Genomic DNA, 18,051 nt, shown 5'->3' on the forward strand with positions numbered 1-18,051 from the left:
CGGGGCCCGGCGGAAGGGGCGGGGCTGCCGGCGGAAGCGCGCACGGGGATGGGGAAGGCGGAAGTGCGCGGCGGGGCGGGGCGGAGGCCGCATGGCGGCCGCCCAGCAGGCGCGGGCCTGAGCGGCGGCGGCCCATGGGGAAGTACTGCGCCAGCCTGGGCGTCCTCAAGGGGCCCTGGGACCAGGTCTTCGCCGCCTTCTGGCAGCGCTACCCCAACCCCTACAGGTGCGACGGGCCGCCCCCCTACCCCCACCCCGCACCGGGATCCCTCCGGGTCCCTGACCACCCCCCGGGATCCCCCCGGGTCCCTGATCCCCCCCGGAGGGCCCCCCGAGTTCCTGCCCCCCCCCCCCCCCCCAAGGATCTTCCCGGGCGCCCGTCCCTCCCCAAAGGGCCCCCCCGGGTCCCCCTCCCCGCCCCCCCTGCCGAAGGCTTCCCCCAGGTCCCTTCCCTCCCCCCACCCCGAAGGACCCCCCAGGTCCCTGCCCCCCCCCAAAGGGACCCCCGAGTTCCTGCCCTCCGCCCCCCCAGCTCTTTCCCCGGGGACAAGCCCCCCCGCTTGCCCCCCAGCAGTCTTCTGGGTGGCTGCCCTGCACCCGCCGTTCCCGGGGGGCTGCTGGCTCCCCCTCCACCTCCCCACCCCCCCCGGTGCCCGCTGGTCCCCAGCCCCGGGGCGGAGGGGAAGGGGGTCAGCCAGGAGTGGGGGCTGAAGTTTTCTTCCCCGTTTCAGCAAACATGTCCTGACCGAAGACATCGTGCACCGGGAGGTGACCCCGGACCACAAGCTGCTCTCCCGGCGGCTCCTGACCAAGACCAACCGGATGCCCCGCTGGGCCGAGCGATTCTTCCCAGCCAACGTCGCCCACTCCGTCTACATCCTGGAGGACTCTATCGTGGACCCCAAGAACCAAACCATGACCACGTTCACCTGGAACATCAACCACGTGCGCCTGATGGTAGGCGGGGGCGGGCGGGAGCTGGGCCACGCGGTGGGCGCTGGGCTGTGCCCACGGCCGGGTTGTGTCCCGCGCAGGTGGTGGAGGAGCGCTGTGTGTACCGGGTGAACCCGGAGAACAGCAGCTGGACCGAGGTCAAGCGGGAAGCCTGGGTCTCTTCCAGCCTCTTTGGCGTCTCGCGGGCCGTCCAGGTGAGCGCTGCCAGCTGCTCGGGCAGCACCGTGACCTCCTCTGTGGAGAGGCCTTAAAGCTGCTGCTCCCCCCACCCCGCCCCGCTCTGCCCCTTCTCTTTGCTGCTTTCCCCCCCCCATCCTCTTGTCACCATCACTGCTGGTGACACCAGGTGTCTGGGGCTGGCCAGGCGGGGACAGAGCCCCCGGGGCTGTGCGTGACCAGGGAGCTGGGCTGGCACTCTCACTGACTCTTCCCTCGCAGGAGTTTGGTCTGGCCAGGTTCAAAAGCAACGTGACCAAGAGCACCAAGGGATTTGAATATGTGCTGGCGAGAATGCAAGGTGAGCACCCGAGGGCGAGCTGGGGCTGACTGGGACGGGTCTCTTGGAGTTACTGGTCACACTGGGAGCACTCCAGTCCACGGGCAGGTCGTGGCTTGAACTAATCTGACTGCAAAATCCTCCTCCCTTGCCCTTTGCCCCCGTGTCTTGGCACAGCCGGCTCTTCCCGAGCGGAGCAGCCAGGCCGCGCACTGAGGGCCGGGCAGGGGTGGACGTAACGCAGCGCCAGTCACGTGCCTGCAGTTCCCCTTCACACTGTACCCTGATGCACGCCGGGCTTGGCTTCCCCCAGCGCAGGGAAATCACCTCTGTCCCGAGGTGACGGGGCCAGGCCTGGTCTCGCTTGCATCAGCCGGCACTCCTGTGCCGGGGCAGGGGAGGGGCCGGCTGGGTTAACCACTTCCTTATTACAGGAGAAGCTCCATCCAAAACACTGGTGGAGACGGCCAAGGAAGCGACCGAGAAAGCCAAGGAGACAGCTCTGGCTGCTACGGAGAAAGCCAAGGACTTGGCAAGCAAGGCAGCCACCAAGAAGAAGCAGTACGTGTGAGGGGCCAGGCAGAGGCGGGCACCGGCTGCTCCGGAGCAGATAGGAGCCTCCTTAGATTTTATATTTTTAAACAAACTGTACAAGCCTGACAATCAGCTTCTGTTAGACCCTTTCCGAGATGTAATTATCATTAAAGAACCTACTCCCACCTCTGACATGGCTGGGGCTGGCCTGGCCAGAGCAGAGCCCAGCACTTTCCGCCGCTCCGGGGCTCCAGCCTGCTGCGGCGGGTCTGGGCTCGCAGGCGAGACACAGGCCGGGGGTTCACCAGGTGCTTTTACTAGAAATAAAGTCGGGTATGTGCCAGAGAGGGGGGCGGCTGCAGGGGCGTGAAGGCAGGTTGGTTAATGCACGCGTTTCCCCTTCCTGGCTCTCCAGGGCTGGCAGAGCCCTCCTGCAGCCACGTCTGCAGGGGGACGACGCTGCCCCACGCCCAGGGCGGGCAGCCCTCAGCCCCAGCCTGCCCAGGGGGCACACGGAGGGCGTCCCCGTGACAGCTGGGCTCCATGTGCAGTGCATAGCGGGTGCCATGTCAGCCCCGTGGCCGGTGCCACTCAGCAGCAGGGGCTTGTCCCCACCCACGGCCTCTTACCCAGGCAGCCCCGACGAGGCCGGCAGAGGCTGCGTGTCTGGCAGCGGCAGGCAGGGAGGAGGCAGGCAGGCAGCGCAGGGAAGGCAGCAGGCGCCGTCAGGACGTGGGGACATGGGGACTGGAGTAGCTGTGGTCCCTCCTGGTGCCGAAGCCGGGCAGCAGGTCCCCAGCGAACACCACCCCGTCCACCTCTATCTCCGCATCCTCTAGGCAGCGGGGTGAGGCTGGGTCAGGTCCCCACGTCCTCCCTTTCCCTGCCCACCCCGTCTCCCCTCGCTCACCTCCCTCGGAAGGTTCCGAGAGCTGCGACGAGTCCAAGCTGTCGACCCGCAGCCGTTCCAGCCGCCGCCGCAGGCTCTGCTGCTGGTCACGCAGCCGGTCCTTGGCCTTCCGCGCCCTCAGCTCCTGCTCCTCCAGCCTCTGCGGGGATCCGGTGAGCTGTGAGCGGGGTCACCGAGCTGGGCGGCCCTGTCCGCGGCCGGAGGGCCCCGAGCGGTGGCGGGGTCACCCCCCCTCACCTGGATGTGAAGCCGGGCCCGGTGCAGGAGGCTCAGTGTGGTGGGACGGGACGGCCCCACGCCCACCGGCACCTGCTGCTTCAGCCGCTCCAAGCAGTGCCGGAGCTGGGCTCTCCTGCGAGCGGGGACGGAGCGGGACAAGGCCACGGCGGGTCAGCCCTGGCTGAGACCACCACCGACCTTCCCCCTCTGCTCCCCCCGCTACCTGTGTTTCTCCAGCACGTTGTGCACCGACCTGCGGGAGAGAACCCGGGGGTCAGGACCGGGGCGGGGCCAGCACCCCCCAGCACCCCCAGGCCCCCTCTTCTCACCTGCCCGCGGCCCGGCGGGACGGCGCGGGGCAGGGTGAGGCGTAGCCGTGCTCGGCCTCGGCCAGGCCCGGCGGGTACCGGGGAGCGGCTGCCCCGCGCTCCCGCCGCTCCAGGAACTCGGCCGCTCGCAGCAGGACCTGGATGCTGGAGGCCGCGGGCTCCATGGCGGGGGGGGGAGGGAGGAAGCGGCTCGACCCGCGCCGCTCATTGGCCGCCGGGGCGCCCCGCGAGGCTGACGTCGGCGCAGCGGGGGAAACAACTTCGGGCGGGAAGGCGCGCGCTTCAAATTTGAATCGGCGGGAGGGACTGGCCACGCCCCCTCGCGCCAGGCCACGCCTCCCCGCTCTGGAACACGCTCCTCGCGCCAGGCCACGCTCCCCCAGGGAGAACGGGACCCGCCCCCCGCGGTAGAACACGCCCCCCAGGCCACGCCCCCCGGAGTGCTCCCCTGCCCGTGCACGCCCGGGGTGGGGCGCGCCGGCGCGTGCGGTGCGCAATGCGCGCGCCCTCCCGCTGTTCCCCTCCCCCCCCGCGCCACGGGGCCATCCCGGCGGGTTCGTCTCGGTCTCTTTATTCAAATCCACCGGGGAGGGGGAGGGGAGGGGAGCGCCGGGCCCGCGGGCGAGGGCCAGCCCCCGACGCGGTGCGGCTCGGCACGGCCCCGGGCCACCCGCCGCCACGCCAGCGCCGTTCGCGCCGTCCCGGGGCCGGGCCCCGGGGTGGGGGAGGGGGAGAGACTCTGCCCCGGGCCCCGCAGCAGCCAAAGTCCACCCGGAAAACCCCCACGGCGCAGCAGCGCGTGTCCAGCCGGGAGTGGGGCACCGGGCAGGGTGGTCCCGCGCCCAGCGCAGCCCCGGTGACAGCGACACAGGGTGCAGCCGCGCGCGGGGTCCGGCCGCCATCAGCAGGCCGGGGGGGGGTCCTGCCACCATGCCCACCCGGCCTCAAGAGGTGTCATGGCGCCGTGGAGCCGCCCAGCAGCCCCGGAGCGGCCATTTTACCCCCCTGCCAAGTCCGGTCCTACGGCTGCGGCTCTGGCACCGGGGCCTCTCGCCGGCTCCGGGAGCGCCGGGACGCGGGCGAGAGGTGGGCGGCGTGGCAGTGCGTGCAGACGCGCACGGGTTTCGCTTGGCCGTAGTGCGGCAGCGCTGCGGCGTGCGGCGAGCAACGGGCGCAGAAGATCTGCCGGGAGAGAGCCGGAGCGGGGCTGAGCGGAGCCGGGAACCCCGGGGGGACCCCGCGCACCCCAGCCCGGCCCCCCCCTCCTACCTTCCCGCAGCTGCGGCAGTGGTGCCTGCGGCGCAGCAGGGTGAAGGGCGAGCGGCAGGCGGAGCAGTGGCTGCATCTGCTGTCCGGCACCCACTCGGGCGGGCGGCGGGCACCTGCGGGGCGAAACGCATCGGTAGGAGCCCCCCGCCCCGGTGCCCGTCACCACCCCGGGAACATCCCAGCCCCCGGCTGAGCCAGCCCCAGGCAGGACACGGCAACCGTCCCCGTGTGCCAGGGGCTGCCCAGGGCAGCCAGACCCCCCTGGCCAGGCTGGGGGCTGGATCAGCCCCAGCTTCGCACCCCACCCCAGAGCCATGGCACCCCGGGCAGCCCCCTACCTGCCCTCTGGAGCCCAGCAGCCTCGGCGGGGCTGGAGCACAGGGGACAGTCGGCCACACGAGGAGCATCTGCCGGGCACGGGTCACCGTCCTCCTCCTCTGCGGGGACAAGGGCTGTAGTGCTCCAGCCAAACCGGGGCTGGGCACCGTGCCCGCATCGCCCCCCTGCCTGGTGCTGCGGCCCCCGTCTCACCCGGGACGGGCGATGGCGGGGCAGAGAGGAGCCGTGTCCCCGGGGGATACTCACGGCTGGCACCCGGCTCCTCCGAGGGCTCCGCCTGCGAGGCGACGATCTTGAAGACTGTTTTCAAGATGCTGCGCAGGTCGCTGGCAAAGTTGGTCTGGAGCTGATCGGCCACCCCTGTGTCGGGAGGGCTGGCGGTCAGGGTGCTGGGGGGGGTCAGGGTGCTGGGGGGGTGGCAAGGGCGTCACTCACCCGAGATGCAGACGAAGAGGGTGTGCAGCATGTCCTTGGTGCTGCTGTAGCGGGAGCGCAGCTCCAAGCAGCGGGTGCGCGGGGTGGCACCAAGCCCCGGGCTGCTCCCAGGGGGCTGGGGACTGCACGGGGGGGAGGTGACAGTTACCCCACGGGGTGGCACACACACAAAGACCCCGTCCCAGCTGGCCGGGATCTGCCATCCCGGCCCCGCTCCCTCCCTGCCACACACCCCCACTGCCGGTCGGTGCCCAGGTTGAGCGCCGTGCCTGGGGGTCCCAGCTGCGCCGTGCGGGTGGGGAGTGGTGGGGCGGTGCGGGGGACCTCCAGGAGACCCCAGGGAGCAGGCGGGTCTGCTCTGGGCACGGCTGCCCCCCAGGGTGGGGGGGTGGCCGGACGGCAGGGATCCTCCGATTCGGCTGTGCACAGGCTCCTCTCCAGCAGGCAGAGCTCCTCCGCCGACAGCACCCGCAGCAGGTCCCTGCGGTGAGAGGACGGCGTCAGCCCCACGGCCCGGCCCCACTGCTGCCCCACAGCCCCACCCGCGGGTGCCCATCACCCCCTGCTGTCTACCTGATCTTCTTCAGGAGGCCGTAGAAGGGGCTGAAGACGCGGGACATCTGCTCAGGGCTCTGCTCCAGGCTGAGGGGACCCTCGGGGTAGATGAGGAGGCCGCTGTAAGAGGACAGAGCCCGGCTTATTTCGGGGGCTGCCCAGGACCTCGACTCCCCCAGGGGAGAAGGTGCTGGTACAGGGTGGGGAGCACCCAGCCGCCCCTGCGCACCCCTTCTCCAGGGGGCTGCACCCACCTGATAATGGCCAGGCGAGGGATGGTGAACATCAGGAGCGGTTCGTAGCCATCGATCATCTCCTGGGTCAGGTAGCCCAGGCGCAGGGCTCTGGGGGGACACACACCCTTACAAGGGGACAAGCCCTGGGACGCTGCCCCATCTCTGGGGCTGGGGTCCCTGCCACCCCCTGCTCAGCGTGCGGTGCCCCTCACCTCTGCACCGTCTCGCAGAAGAGCACGATGATCTCCTGCTGCCTGTAGATCTCCTCAGGAGACTTCACCGCCACCAGCGAGGACACATAGCTGGAGAGCCACGAGGGACCGTGAGGCTCCTCTGGCCCCGTCGCAGCCCCCCCCCACCCCAGCACCCCAGCACCGGCCCCCACCTCAGCTCAAACTCCGCGAAGAGTCGGTCAAACTGGATGAGCACGGCCTGGACAGGCTCTGGGTAGGAGCTGGGCTGGCTCAGGCTCTGCTCCCGCAGCACCGTCCGCACCAGCTCCAGGCTGCACAGCAAGTTCCTGGCCTGGGGCCGCAGCTGCGCCCCATCCGCCTCCTCCACCTCCAGGAAAGTCCCCGCCAGGAGACACTGTCGGGAGCCCGGGGGAGGGCCATCAGCACCCAGGGCAGCACAGACCCTACACCCAGGGTCAGCTAGCGGTGGGGTGCTCCATGCTGGCTGGCACCCATAGCCCCCCAGCCTGGGGGAGCCAGACCCCATCGCCCACCCCGGGACAGCATCCCGGGGCTTGCTCACCTCGGCGGCGAACAGCATGTGGTTCCCCAGGTTGTCCACCAAGAGCTCCTCAGGGAACTTGACCAGGTAGTCACGGCTGTGCCGCTGCGTGGGGATGCACTCCTCCATGATCCGCTCCAGGACGGCCAGCAGCTGAGCCTGGGGAGGGCAGGGACGTCACCCGCAGCCACCCACGGGGACATGGGCCGCGCTGGAGCCCAGGCGGCCCCGTACCTGGCTGAGGTGGAGCTGGTTGAGGAGCACCAGGTACTGCTGTGGGTCCAGCTCGGCATCCAGCCCGTTGATCTCGGCCACCACCCGCGTCACCCTCTCATCCGCAAAGAAGAACTGGGAGAGCAGGCGGGGGTCGGAGCGCTGCGGGGAGAGCAGAGGGGTGATGGTGGGAGCACCCCACGGCTCCAGGTGCTGGGCCAGGGGGACCCCAGATCTCCTGTGTCTGTAGCCAGGCGGGGCGGGAGGGGCCGCTGGGGTCCACGAACACCCGCTCGGGCAGGTTTGTGGGACCCCCACGGCAGCTCCGGCTCGGCCGAGCTGTGCCAGGCGCAGGCAGGGAGGCAGGCGGCCACCGGCCGAGCCCCGCCCGTGCCTCAGTTTCCCCAGGGGCAGAGCAGGATGAACAAGCTCGGCCGCATCCCGGCAGCGTGGGCACGGAGCCGTGCGCGGCTGTAAACACCGGCGCGGGTGAAAGGTCCGCGGGGAGCGGGCGGCTCGGGGGGTCCCTGCCCGCCCCGTCTGCCCCCCGGACCCCCGCGGGGCCGGAGGGATGGAGGGGGCTGGGGAAGGGGGGGAGGAATCTGAGTTGCCCGCCCGCTGCCGCCCGCACCCCCAGCCCCGGGGCCGGGCACCGCTTCCTCCTCCCGCTCCGTCCCGGGGGGGTCCCCGGGCAGCCCCGACGGGGCAGGGGGCGGCCCCGGCGCGACCCCCCCCCCGCTCTCACCTTGGGCCGGCGCAGCCAGCGGCGGAGCGCGGCGGGCAGCATGGCGAGCCCCGCAGCTCTGCCGCCGCCCGGCTCCCCGCGCCCGCCGACGGGGCGGGCCGGCACCGGGCACCGCCCGGGGGCGGACCGGGGCGGCCTCCGCCCGGCACCGGGACGACCCGGCGGTATCGGCCTCCGGCCCGCGGGGGGACCCGGGGCCTTCCCGCTGCTCGACGGCCCGGTTCCGTGCTGCCGGTGCCCCGTGGGGCGGGCAGGGTGTCCCCGCCGGCTGCCCCTCCCGGTGCCGTGCCCCGGTCTCGGTTCTTGGCTCCGGTTCCCGACCGCAGCCCCCCACCCCGGTCTCCTGGTTCCCCCCTCTCGGTGCCCGGGCTCTCCCCTCCCGGTTCCCCAACTCTTCCCTCCCGCTTCCCCTCTCCCAGCCGGTGCCTGCTGGGGACAGGGACCCCCACAGCCCCCCTAGCCCCCAACATCCCCGGGCTGGCGGGGGGCACTGGGGCAGGTGCCCACCTGCTCTCTGCTGCGTGGGAAGTGCAGGGCAGCGGGTGCGGAGCGGGGTGCGGCAGTGGGAGGGGGGCAAAGCATCCCCTCGGTGGGAGCAAAGGGGCCAAGTGGCCAAGGAGGGGTCCTGGGGGGTGCTGGGGGTGCTGGGCACAGCAAACAGCCCCGGCCGTGCCATGCCGGGCCTGGCACCGCCGGCCACAGGATGTGGGTGCCGGTAACTGGGGTGGGTGAGCGCCTGACGGGGTGGATTCAGAGGTGAAACATCCACCGAGGACTATTAAACAAACATGGTGGCACCGCCTTCGGTTGAGGCAGTCTCTGAGTCACGGCGGCCGCACGGCGCCGAGGCTGAGCCGGCCGGGTGCAGGTGTGGGGTGGCCCCGGCGCTGGAGCTTGGTGCGTCCCCACGGGCTCCGGCTCTTGTTCTGGCCGGGCGGTGCATCCTGCCTCCCGTGGCTGGGGGTCCCTGGAGCCCTGCCCGTCACACACCCACCGGCAGTGCTGCCCACGCCATTTTTAGGGGGGCTTTCCTTGGTGGCCAAGTGCTCCACACGTCCCTGTGCCACCAGCATTGCTCTGGTGACACGAGGTGTGGGACAGAGCGAGGCCCGGCCTCACGCAGACCGCCGCCATGATGGGGGGCTTTGGGGTGACGGCAGGGAGGCGAGGGGCTGAGCCGGCCCCCAGCTCTCTTGCAGGGGCAGCCCAGGGCTGCGGGGGATCAGGCAGCAGCGGGAAGGCCGGGGAGCGGGCGCTGCGCTGCGCAGCCGGGAGACGCCCGGGGTACCGGGAGAGCACCCCGACATGGTGTGGGCTGCGGAGGGGCTGGAAACCCACCCGCGCGCTGTGGGGTCTTCCACCAGCGGCAGGCTGGGGGGCGGCGGGCAGTGCTCATCCACAGCGCGGGCTCTGAGCTGCAGCCCATGCGTGGGTCCAAGGCTGGGTGCCCGGGGTCACGCAGCTCCGAGGGTGCTGTGGGGCCGAGCAGGGTGCTGCGGGGACGGGGTGCACTCGGGGTACCGGGAGGGAATCGTTACGCGGGGGTGGGGTGCGGGGGAGCGCAGGAAAGCCAGGGCCGCAATGGACTGGGAGTACTGGTGTGCGGGGGGAGCGGCGTCTGGTGTTGGGACTCCCCCGAAGGCACCGGCGCCCTTTAGGACCCGGGGGAGTGCGACGGGAGGGGGCGGAGCCTCGCCAGGCGGCGCCGCCACTCCCCCCCCGCCAGGCGGCGCCGCCACCTCCCCCCCGCCAGGCGGCGCTGTGGCGCCTTGCTGCCCTCTCGCAAAATGGCGGCAACGGCTTCGCCTCGCCGGGCCTTTCTCCCCCCCCCACTCCCTCCCTCCTTCCCCCCGGGCAGGGGCCGGACGGGCCGCGCCGCCATATTGGCTGTTGTCCTGGCTGCGGCGGGCGGCGGGCCGCGCTCGCCATGACTCGCAGGCGGAATAAAGCAGCGGCGGCGGGTAGCGGCGGCTCCGGGCCTCGCCGTGAGAGGGGGGGGGGGTCCGAAGCCGGTCCTCCCCCGCCACCGCCGCCGGAACCGCCCGCCCCGCCTGAGGTGGTGGTGACGGCGGGCAGCAGCGGGGAGCCGGGCAGAGCCACCGCTCAGGTACCGCGTTAAGCCCTGCGGCGGGGAAGGGGCTGTCTCTGAGGGGATTTCGGTCGGTGCGGGGGTGCCCCGGGGGCCTGCCCCATCCCCGCACCGACCCCGGCCTCGGAGCATCCCTGAGGCACCCCCGCCCTTAGAGGCCCTGGTGCCCCCCATCTCCCTCTCCCCATTTCTTGACGGTGTCCGAGTGGGGCTGGGCTGGGTGGCGGAGCCGGCTTTTGGCCTGGGGTCTGCGGGCGCGTTGAGCTGCGGGGAGATTTTGGGGTGGCTCTGGCAGATGGCCGGGGTGTTGAGGGTAGGGGGGGGGTTGTGCTGGGGGGGGGGGGCTCATCTCTCCCAGCAGGTAGGGAAAGCTGAGCTCAGCTGAATGAATCGGCCTGGGAGCCTTGTCCCCCGCCATCGCACGCCGCTCCCCGCGGCGTGAGCGCTCAGGGCTCTTCCATCCGCAGGGTCTGTGCGCGCCTTCCTCCGTCCCGGTGCGTAGGGAGGAGATCTCGCAGCTCTGCTCGGGAGAGCCATGTGCGCTGCGCAGGGCAGAGCCCCGGGCTCGGGGAGAGGCATGCTCTCCCGGCTGGCGTGGCGTGCTTCAAAGGGGGTGTTCCCACAGCTCCTTCTTGCTTCTTCCGCGGGGCGATGGCAGGTGGCTGGAGCATCTGCTGAGCAGGCTGCGGGCTGGCTCCCGCGCCTCTCGCTGCCTGACATCCCTCGACGCGCCTGGCTGCTGCCTGCTCCGTGTCGTGGGCAGGGAGCCCGGGGGTGGGCCCCAGGTCCGGATGCGCTGGCTGGGATGGAGAGAGCCGGTCCTCTCGCCTGCTGTGCGTGGCGGTGGCTGCGTCCGTCCCTGCTGAGGCACGGGGTGGCCTGGGAGCCCCTTTTTCCCCGTGGCCGGGTGGGTGGGCAGGGGAGCTGTGCCTCCCTCTCTGCTCTCCTTGGCCTCTGACCTTTGCTTCACCTTGAGCCTGGGAGACGCCATCTGTTTCGCAGCAGCGGTTCAATGTGCGGCTCATTGTCGCGGGGCCCCGCTGCGGCGGCAGACAATGGGGGCCCCCTCGCCCCTGCCACGCTGGGCTCGTCACGGCTGTCAGGCCTCCGGCCAGCCTGCAGCCCGGCTGCTGCCGCAGCGACGGGCGGGGACCCCCGACCTGGCCACCCCGTGTGGAGAGAGCACGAAGCAGTGCGGGGGGCTGCACCCCACCCCAGCACATCTGTGCCGCTGGCTGCGCAGAACAAAGAGGCGGGTGGGAGGGCCCGGGGCTCTCGTGCAATGCAGTGGGGGGGTCTGCGGTGGGCAGGGAGGGCGGTTGTGGCTGTCGGACACCCCTGCGTGGTGCTTTCCGTGGGTATTGCTTTGCCCTGCGAGTCCTCTCAGTCCCAGTGTACTGGAGGTGCAAGTGGGAGCTGCTGGTGGCCACCCAGCCTGGTGTGCTGGTGGGGCTGGCTCTTTAGCATGGCGTGATCTTCCCAAGGGTCTGAAACGCTCCCAGCTGGCAGATGGCAGGCCGGCAGCAGCTGGGCAGCCCGAGGCTGCTCTCCTTCAGTAGTAGAAGGTGCAGTCCCACATGTAGCCTGCAAGAAATTCTCTGGTTTGGTGTCGGTGTCCTCAGTTCTTGTTTGCTGCCTCATCTGCTCTGCACCTGCGCCAGCTTGGGGCCCTGCCGTGTGGCGGCTCACGTGTGGGGTGACTCGTGGCCCGTGTGTCCTTCTGCAGGTGCTGCCCACCGCCAACCAGTCGGTGCAGACGTGCTGCCTGCTCTGTCACCGGGAGCGCAAGGACTGGGGAGGGCCATCCCACAATGGGCTGGTTTCCCCAGGCGAGAGGCTGCCACCGGACATCGTGCCAACGCTCGTGCAGAACCTCCTGGGAGAAATGCCACTGTGGATCTGCCAGAGCTGCCGGAAGAGCGTGGAGGAAGAAGAGCGGCGGGCGGTGCAGGAGCAGGCCCTGGCAGTAAGTGGTTACGGAGCCGGGGTTGGAAGGGCCGGGGCTGTATCTCCCAGCACCCTGTGGTGCTGGCTGGGTGTGCGGGGCACTCCTCGCTCCGAGCTGAGCGCCTCAGACATCCCAGCCTCGCTGCCCTCCCTGGGGCTGCTGCTGGCTCCTCGGGAAGGCGCCGCAGTGGGGCAGAGCGCAGCGCCGTGGAGGCTGCTCCAGCAGCCTGCCTTGGGTTGGAGTTGCCACTGCTGCTCTGCCAGCCCCGCTCCGCTGTGCGTTGCCCCGGAGCGGCAGCGTGTGCCAGGGCAAGTGCCTGCTGCTCAGCTCGGAGCAGCTCCCTCCTGCTTGGCGTTAGTTAACCCTGGCCTGGTTTGAGCGGGACTGGAGCAGGCGTGTGGCCCATGGCACGGCTGTGCCGCCGGCGGCCCTGGGAGCCAGGCTGCGTCGCCGTTGGGCGGATGGGCTGTTTGCTGCGCCCGAGACAGTGACAGGGGCGGTTCCCGTGTGCTGAGCTCCTGCCTCAGGGCGGTGGAGGGGGTCTTGGTGCCGATGCTCTGGGGGCCAGGGGCCTCCCCTCCCAGCCCGCTGCTGCTTCACGCTGTGTTTTCCTTGCCAGGTCTCGTTATCCCACACATCCTGCAAGTCACAGTCTTGTGGGGGTGGCTCCCACTCCTCTTCCTCCTCCTCCTCCTCCTCTTCCTCCTCGTGCCACGGGAACTCAGGGGACTGGGACCCCAGCTCTTTCTTGTCCGCTCACAAGCTCTCGGGGCTCTGGAACTCGCAGCACACCAACGGGGCCACGCAGGGCAGCCCCCTCGGAGCCCCCCCTGCTGCACTAGGTGAGTCGAAGCTGGCCGTGGGGTTGAGCAGAGCTTTCTGCCCGGTCCTTGGCTTAGGCGGTTTCCTCGTGGGCACCCAGCTGGTGGGCAGGGGTAGGCAGGCTGGCCCTCTGGACGCCAGTGCCGATGGGATGCCTGGGTCCCTTTGCCAAGGCAGAGGGTGCTGGGAGCTGGCCCTAGCTCCACTTTTCTTCCAGGCGACAAGCACCCCGGCCTCGCTCTGTCCCCGGAGTGCGCTGGCCAGGCGCCTGCCGTGGCGCCGGGGCTCAAGGCCTGTCCCTACAGCCACGCGGCCTCCCCCACCTCCAGCAGCGCCGCCCCGGGCTCGCCTCTGCCTACCTCACTCGACTTCTGCAAGACGCTGCCGAAGCAGTTCAAAAGCATGTGCCGGAGGGCCACCCCGCCAGGTACGTGCCCAGGGGCAGAGCCAGCCTTGTCCTGCCAGCCTGCTGCTCCACACAGCCCTCGCTGCCCCTTCCCTCGCTCTGCTCTCCGTGGGGCAGGGCTGAGTCCTGCGGGGCAGATGGGGTGCTACTGGGGCTCCCTGCGAGCAGGGATGGCTGCTAGCCCGGGCGCCTCGCTGCCTCGGGGGAGGCAGGGTTCGTTCCCCAGAGAAGCGACCCGTGCAGAGGTGATGGGTGGCTCCGAGTCTGGCCCTGGCACCCATGCGGGACAGCCGGTGTCTGACCATCTCTGCTTCTGCCCCTCTGGTGTTGGGTTGGCGGTTAGACTTGATGATCTTAGAGGTCTTTTCCAACCTGAATGATTCTATGATTCTCTGCAGGCGAGGCCTTCCACTCCTCAGAGCATCATCAGCACTCGGACCTCACTGCTCCTCCCAACAGTCCCACGGGTCTCCCCTCCCAGCCGCCAGCGCTGATCCCCTCCAAGCAGACGCATGCCCATCCGGGGCCCTTCGGCTCCCCGCCCCACGTCCCGCTGGGCGCCTCCCCGCAGGCTGCGCCCTTCCCTGCGCCCAGTGCGCAGGCAGCAGCCCCGAAGCCGGTGTCCGAGTCCCCTCCCGCTGGCACGGTCTCGCACAGCCCGGGGTCGTGTAAGAGCCCCCACCTGCCCCCTGCCAACGTGCCGCTGCTGAAGATGCCGCCTCCGCTGTCGGGCTGCGCTCATCCCTGCAACGGGCACTGCAGTACTTCGCTCATCCCTCCTCCCGCTGCCCACCAGCTGCCCAGCACGAACAGGTGAGTAGAGGAGCCCTGCCTGCTTCCAGCCCCTCCTCGCTGGGCAGCGTGCCTCTTCTCCCACCCCTGCCCGCGGATGCGCTTTTCCCTGCGGAGGGACCGGCTGCCCTGCCATGGTGGTGCGGGGAGCTGCTGTCTTTGTGGGCCAGTTCCGCTGCTGCAGACCCCTGGTCTCCAAGGGTTGAGCTCTTTCTCTCCCCGTGTGTCTTCTCCCTGCGGTTGTCCTTTAGTACTGTGGTGCAGAAGAGACTGTGCTTGCTCCTCCTCCAGCTAAAAGACCCAAAGGAACCGCCTGGTCAACCTGCTGTTGGCCAACAGGACCTTTGTCAGTGAGACCCGTCGGGCAGCCGTGGCACTGAGCAAAGGTCCTCGAGAAGATGAAGCCTGTGGACTTGTGGTTCTGCTCGCCTGCTCCCCTGGCCCTCTCTGGGCTGCCTGTGCCCTGGAAGAGAGCACGCTGAGTTGCAGGCGCTGGTTCCTCTCTGCTGAGTAGTGCTCCCTGCGGAGGGCCAGCCGGGTCCCGAGCTGGAGCTCGAGGAATGGCGCTGTGGGCCGTGCCCTGGCCTCCCTGTCTCTGAGCTGGGTGGTCTGTGCCTGTGGGAGCCGGGCCTGCCTGCAGTGGGGATGTCTGGCAGCTGCATGCAGTTCCAGCGTTTCTCACCTGTGCTACCCGCCACCCCCAGTGAGTACTGCTCCCTGCCCTGGAATCGGCTCGCGGCCTGGCCGGGGGATGCTGCTTGCTGGAGCCCTGGTGCGCCAGCCTCCGCCTGCCAGAGGCCCTGGGGGGCGAGGAGCTACAGACGTCTTCTGCCGGGGGCTCCTCTGGCGTCTGCCCTGGCGGAGGAGGCTGCAGGGGAGGGGGTGTGTCTGCCCTGCGAATCCTGCTGCTCGGGCACCGGCTGCCCTGGGAGGGGTGTTCCTGCAAGCGCAGCGTGGGGCGATTTTGAGCCCCGCTGGCTCCTGCTCACCGTGCGCCCTTCTCCTCAGGGACCCCTCTTGCAAAGGGCACAAATTCCCAAACGGTACCAGCTGCCACCCGCCGCAGCCGTGCGAGGCAGACGAGGGGCTCGGGGAGGATGAGGACAGCAGCTCGGAGCGCAGTTCCTGCACCTCCTCCTCCACTAACCAGAAAGACGGGAAGTTCTGCGACTGCTGCTACTGTGAGTTCTTCGGCCACAACGCGGTGAGTGAGGGGCTGGGCCTTGCGCTCCGCTCTGCGGTGAGACGTTACACGGTCCGTGTGCCGCGAGCGCGGAGGTGGGAAGGTCTGGCCACAGCCGTTCCCTGCCAGCGCATGCATCCCCTCCCTTCATTTCCATCACGCCTCATCAGCCTGCTGGGCCCCTTGCTCCTGAGTCGCGGCCACTGGCCCAGCCCCGGGGCTTGGCACGGCCAGCCAAACCCTGTTGGCTTCACGGTGGAAAAAGAGTTCAGCGGGGGCTGTGCCGACTTGTCATGCTGGGACCTCGTGGAAGGGAGTGGTTGGGGAGGTTGGTGGGGGAGCCCGGGCTGCCTGCGCGTCACGCTGGCTGCGCACGCCTGCCCGGCTGATGGCGCTCGCCTCCCGCAGCCCCCGGCCGCTCCCACAAGCCGCAACTACGCAGAGATCCGGGAGAAGCTGCGTTCGCGCCTCACCAAGAGGAAAGAGGAGCTGCCGCAGAAACTAGGGCACAACAGCAGCTCCGGAGAGCCCGCCGTGGACCACCGCAACGTGGACGAGCTGCTGGACTACATCAACAGCACAGAGCCCAAGCCCTTGAACAGTGCCAAGGCGGCCAAGCGGGCACGGCACAAGCAGAAGAAGAAGGTGAGGCTGGGCAGCGGGAAGTGCTGCCTGGGGTGGGCTGCAGGAGGGAGGCGGGAGCAAGACTGTGCCCCTTGTGTGGCTTTGCCTTCACTCCCTCGCATCCATCTGGTTGCTTGAGCTCTGTGTCCTTTGCTGTGCTCTCCCCTGAGGTGGCAGCGGTGCCCGGCTCCGTGCAGGGCTTCCCCAGCTTCTGCTCCTGCCGAGGGTGGCCCAGCCCTCCTGGGCACTTTGGGCTGCGCTGACCCACCTGCACCATGCCGCATCTCTGACAAACACCGCGCATCTGAGGCGGGGAGAGGCTGCGCCGGGATGGCTCCTCCTGGTGCCTCGTGCCCGGAGCAGTGTCCAGTGTGGTGGCTGTTGCGGTCCCCACGGGGGACGTGTGGCAGTTTGGGGGCTGTGGAAGACGTGGTGTGGCCGTGCTGAGCGCCGGCCCTGGGGTTTGCTGCCTGACGGAGCTGGTGCGTGGCCAGCCCCGTGGCTCTGTGGCCCAGGCCACCTGATCCTCACGGTACCTGTGTTGCAGGAGAAGGAGAAAGCCCAGCTGGAGGCAGAGACCCAGAAGCGGGCAGAGCGTGCCCCCGCAGCCAGCCAGCCCAGGGAGCCGGCCGAGGAGAAGCTGCTGGAGTGGCCAGAGCTGGAGCTGGAGCGGGTGAACAGCTTCCTCAGCAGCCGGCTGCAGGAGATCAAGAACACCATTAAAGACTCCATCCGGGCCAGCTTCAGCGTCTACGACCTCAATCTGGATGTCAACGACTTCCCCAAGAAGGCAGCTGTCCTGGAGCAGAAGAACCTGCTCTCCCACCTCAACGGCTCCTCCGACCTGCAGGACATAGACCTGGCCCTGGCCCCGCTCAGCCTGGGCCCCGCCAAGAGCCACGCGCTGCTGCGGGGTGAGCTGGGCCCCCGATGGGGTGAGGGTCCTGGTGAGCCGCCGGCGGCCCCGGAGAACGGCGTGGTGAAGCGCCTCAGTGCCGTGCCCAGCCTCTCCCGCATGATCTGGGTGCAGTCCAAGGCTGCGGACTCCGCCGCGGACGGCAGCGGGCTGAGCCCGGAGCCCAAGGAGGGACCGCAGCCCAAGGGGCTGGAGCCACCAGAGCCGGTGCCCGCTGGGAGCCGGCAGCGGAAAAACAAGCGGCAGAGCGGGCAGGTGAAGAAAGGGGAGGGGGCCGCTGCGGTGCCCGGGGGCCAGGCCCGGCTGGAGAGCCCTGGTGCGAAGGGGCAGGTGCTGGGAACCAAGAACCCTTCCAAGGCCGGTGTCCCGGAGCCGCAGCGGGCAGGCGGCTGCGCCGAGCCGGGGGAGAGTGGCAAGGGGCAGCCCTGGGGCTGCGGCAGCGCCAGGCCCGACAAGGAGAGAAGCGGCGAGTGGAAGGGCCGCCGGGGAGACGGCAAAGTGGAGCCGCCGGAGCCGGTGCAGCCGCAGCCGCCTGCCCTGGCTGCGGGGGAGCGGCAGCCGCCAGCCCCCCCTGCCCTGGGGGGCTCCCCCCAGCCCAAGGGCAAGAGCAGGAAGAGCCACAGCAAGGTGGAGAAATCCAGTACCTCGATCGGTGAGTGCCGGGAGTGCCGCTTTGTGCAGCCATCCCCTCGGCGGCCCTGTCCGCGGCCCCTGCGGCCGCGCTGAGCCCCGCTCCGCTCCTCTCCTTCGCCAGATGACGTGTTCCTGCCCAAGGACCTGGACGGGGCGGAGATGGACGAGACCGACCGAGAAGTGGAGTATTTCAAGAGGTGAGGGGCCGTGGTGGGGGGCCGTGGCGGGGGCCGCGGGGCCGGGGCTGACTGGGCTGTGTTTCCCCGCCAGGTTCTGCCTGGACTCGGCCAAGCAGACGCGGCAGAAGGTGGCGGTGAACTGGACCAACTTCACCCTGAAGAAAACCACTTCCAGCGCGGCCCAGTGAGGTGCTGGGGGGGGGGGGGGGGGGAGAGGGCCGCCGCCCCCCACCCATGGCCGCTCGCCTCTCCTCACTGTGCCCCCCCGCGCCCCCTCCCGCCTCGGTGGGGTCCCCTCCTCTGCGGGGGCCCCGGTGCTCCCCCCCACCCCTCTCCAGCCCCACCCCTCCCCAAGCGGGGTGACCCGTCCCGTCCCCCCCCTCCTCCCCGCGCCGCGGGGTAGGACCGTGCTGGACCCAATAAAGAACTTTTTAATTTTTTATTTTATTTAAACCCCGCTGTCTGCTGCTTTCTGCCGCGCCGGGGCGGG

General features: G+C 70.2%; 4 protein-coding genes across 5 annotated transcripts; 2 read left to right on the forward strand and 2 right to left on the reverse strand.

Annotated features, from left to right (window-relative positions):
• Positions 1-52: 52 nt before the first annotated feature.
• On the forward strand, positions 53-2,176 carry PRELID1 (PRELI domain containing 1). The gene is made up of 5 exons (XM_075441808.1): positions 53-226; positions 732-957; positions 1,035-1,148; positions 1,393-1,471; positions 1,885-2,176. The coding sequence occupies exons 1-5, from the start codon at positions 135-137 to the stop codon at positions 2,019-2,021; spliced, it is 648 nt and encodes a 215-aa protein (XP_075297923.1). The 5' UTR covers positions 53-134; the 3' UTR covers positions 2,022-2,176.
• A 3-nt stretch (positions 2,177-2,179) lies between these two features.
• MXD3 (MAX dimerization protein 3) lies at positions 2,180-3,615 on the reverse strand. Of its 2 annotated transcripts, none has more exons than XM_075441810.1 (5): positions 3,443-3,615; positions 3,337-3,366; positions 3,132-3,246; positions 2,895-3,033; positions 2,180-2,819 (listed from the first exon to the last, which is right to left on the reverse strand). In XM_075441810.1, the coding sequence occupies exons 1-5, from the start codon at positions 3,604-3,606 to the stop codon at positions 2,710-2,712; spliced, it is 558 nt and encodes a 185-aa protein (XP_075297925.1). In that variant the 5' UTR covers positions 3,607-3,615; the 3' UTR covers positions 2,180-2,709. The 2 variants fall into 2 exon arrangements, with proteins under 2 accessions (XP_075297925.1, XP_075297924.1); XM_075441809.1 differs by having other exon boundaries at positions 3,337-3,437; positions 3,469-3,606.
• A 550-nt stretch (positions 3,616-4,165) lies between these two features.
• LOC142363956 (lateral signaling target protein 2 homolog) lies at positions 4,166-8,011 on the reverse strand. The gene is given in 13 exon segments (XM_075441674.1): positions 4,166-4,624; positions 4,712-4,824; positions 5,050-5,148; positions 5,297-5,410; positions 5,486-5,651; positions 5,654-5,966; positions 6,059-6,160; positions 6,295-6,384; positions 6,489-6,578; positions 6,662-6,864; positions 7,033-7,170; positions 7,246-7,386; positions 7,970-8,011. Coding segments are annotated over 13 exon segments (1,773 nt in total). The 3' UTR covers positions 4,166-4,462.
• A 1,845-nt stretch (positions 8,012-9,856) lies between these two features.
• On the forward strand, positions 9,857-18,009 carry FAM193B (family with sequence similarity 193 member B). The gene is made up of 10 exons (XM_075441564.1): positions 9,857-10,076; positions 11,785-12,024; positions 12,626-12,848; positions 13,046-13,255; positions 13,633-14,047; positions 15,035-15,230; positions 15,618-15,854; positions 16,381-17,401; positions 17,504-17,579; positions 17,653-18,009. The coding sequence occupies exons 1-10, from the start codon at positions 9,897-9,899 to the stop codon at positions 17,747-17,749; spliced, it is 2,895 nt and encodes a 964-aa protein (XP_075297679.1). The 5' UTR covers positions 9,857-9,896; the 3' UTR covers positions 17,750-18,009.
• The last annotated feature ends 42 nt before the right edge of the window (positions 18,010-18,051 follow it).

Source organism: Opisthocomus hoazin, chromosome 22, assembly GCF_030867145.1.
Source record: "Opisthocomus hoazin isolate bOpiHoa1 chromosome 22, bOpiHoa1.hap1, whole genome shotgun sequence".
Classification (NCBI taxonomy): domain Eukaryota; kingdom Metazoa; phylum Chordata; class Aves; order Opisthocomiformes; family Opisthocomidae; genus Opisthocomus; species Opisthocomus hoazin.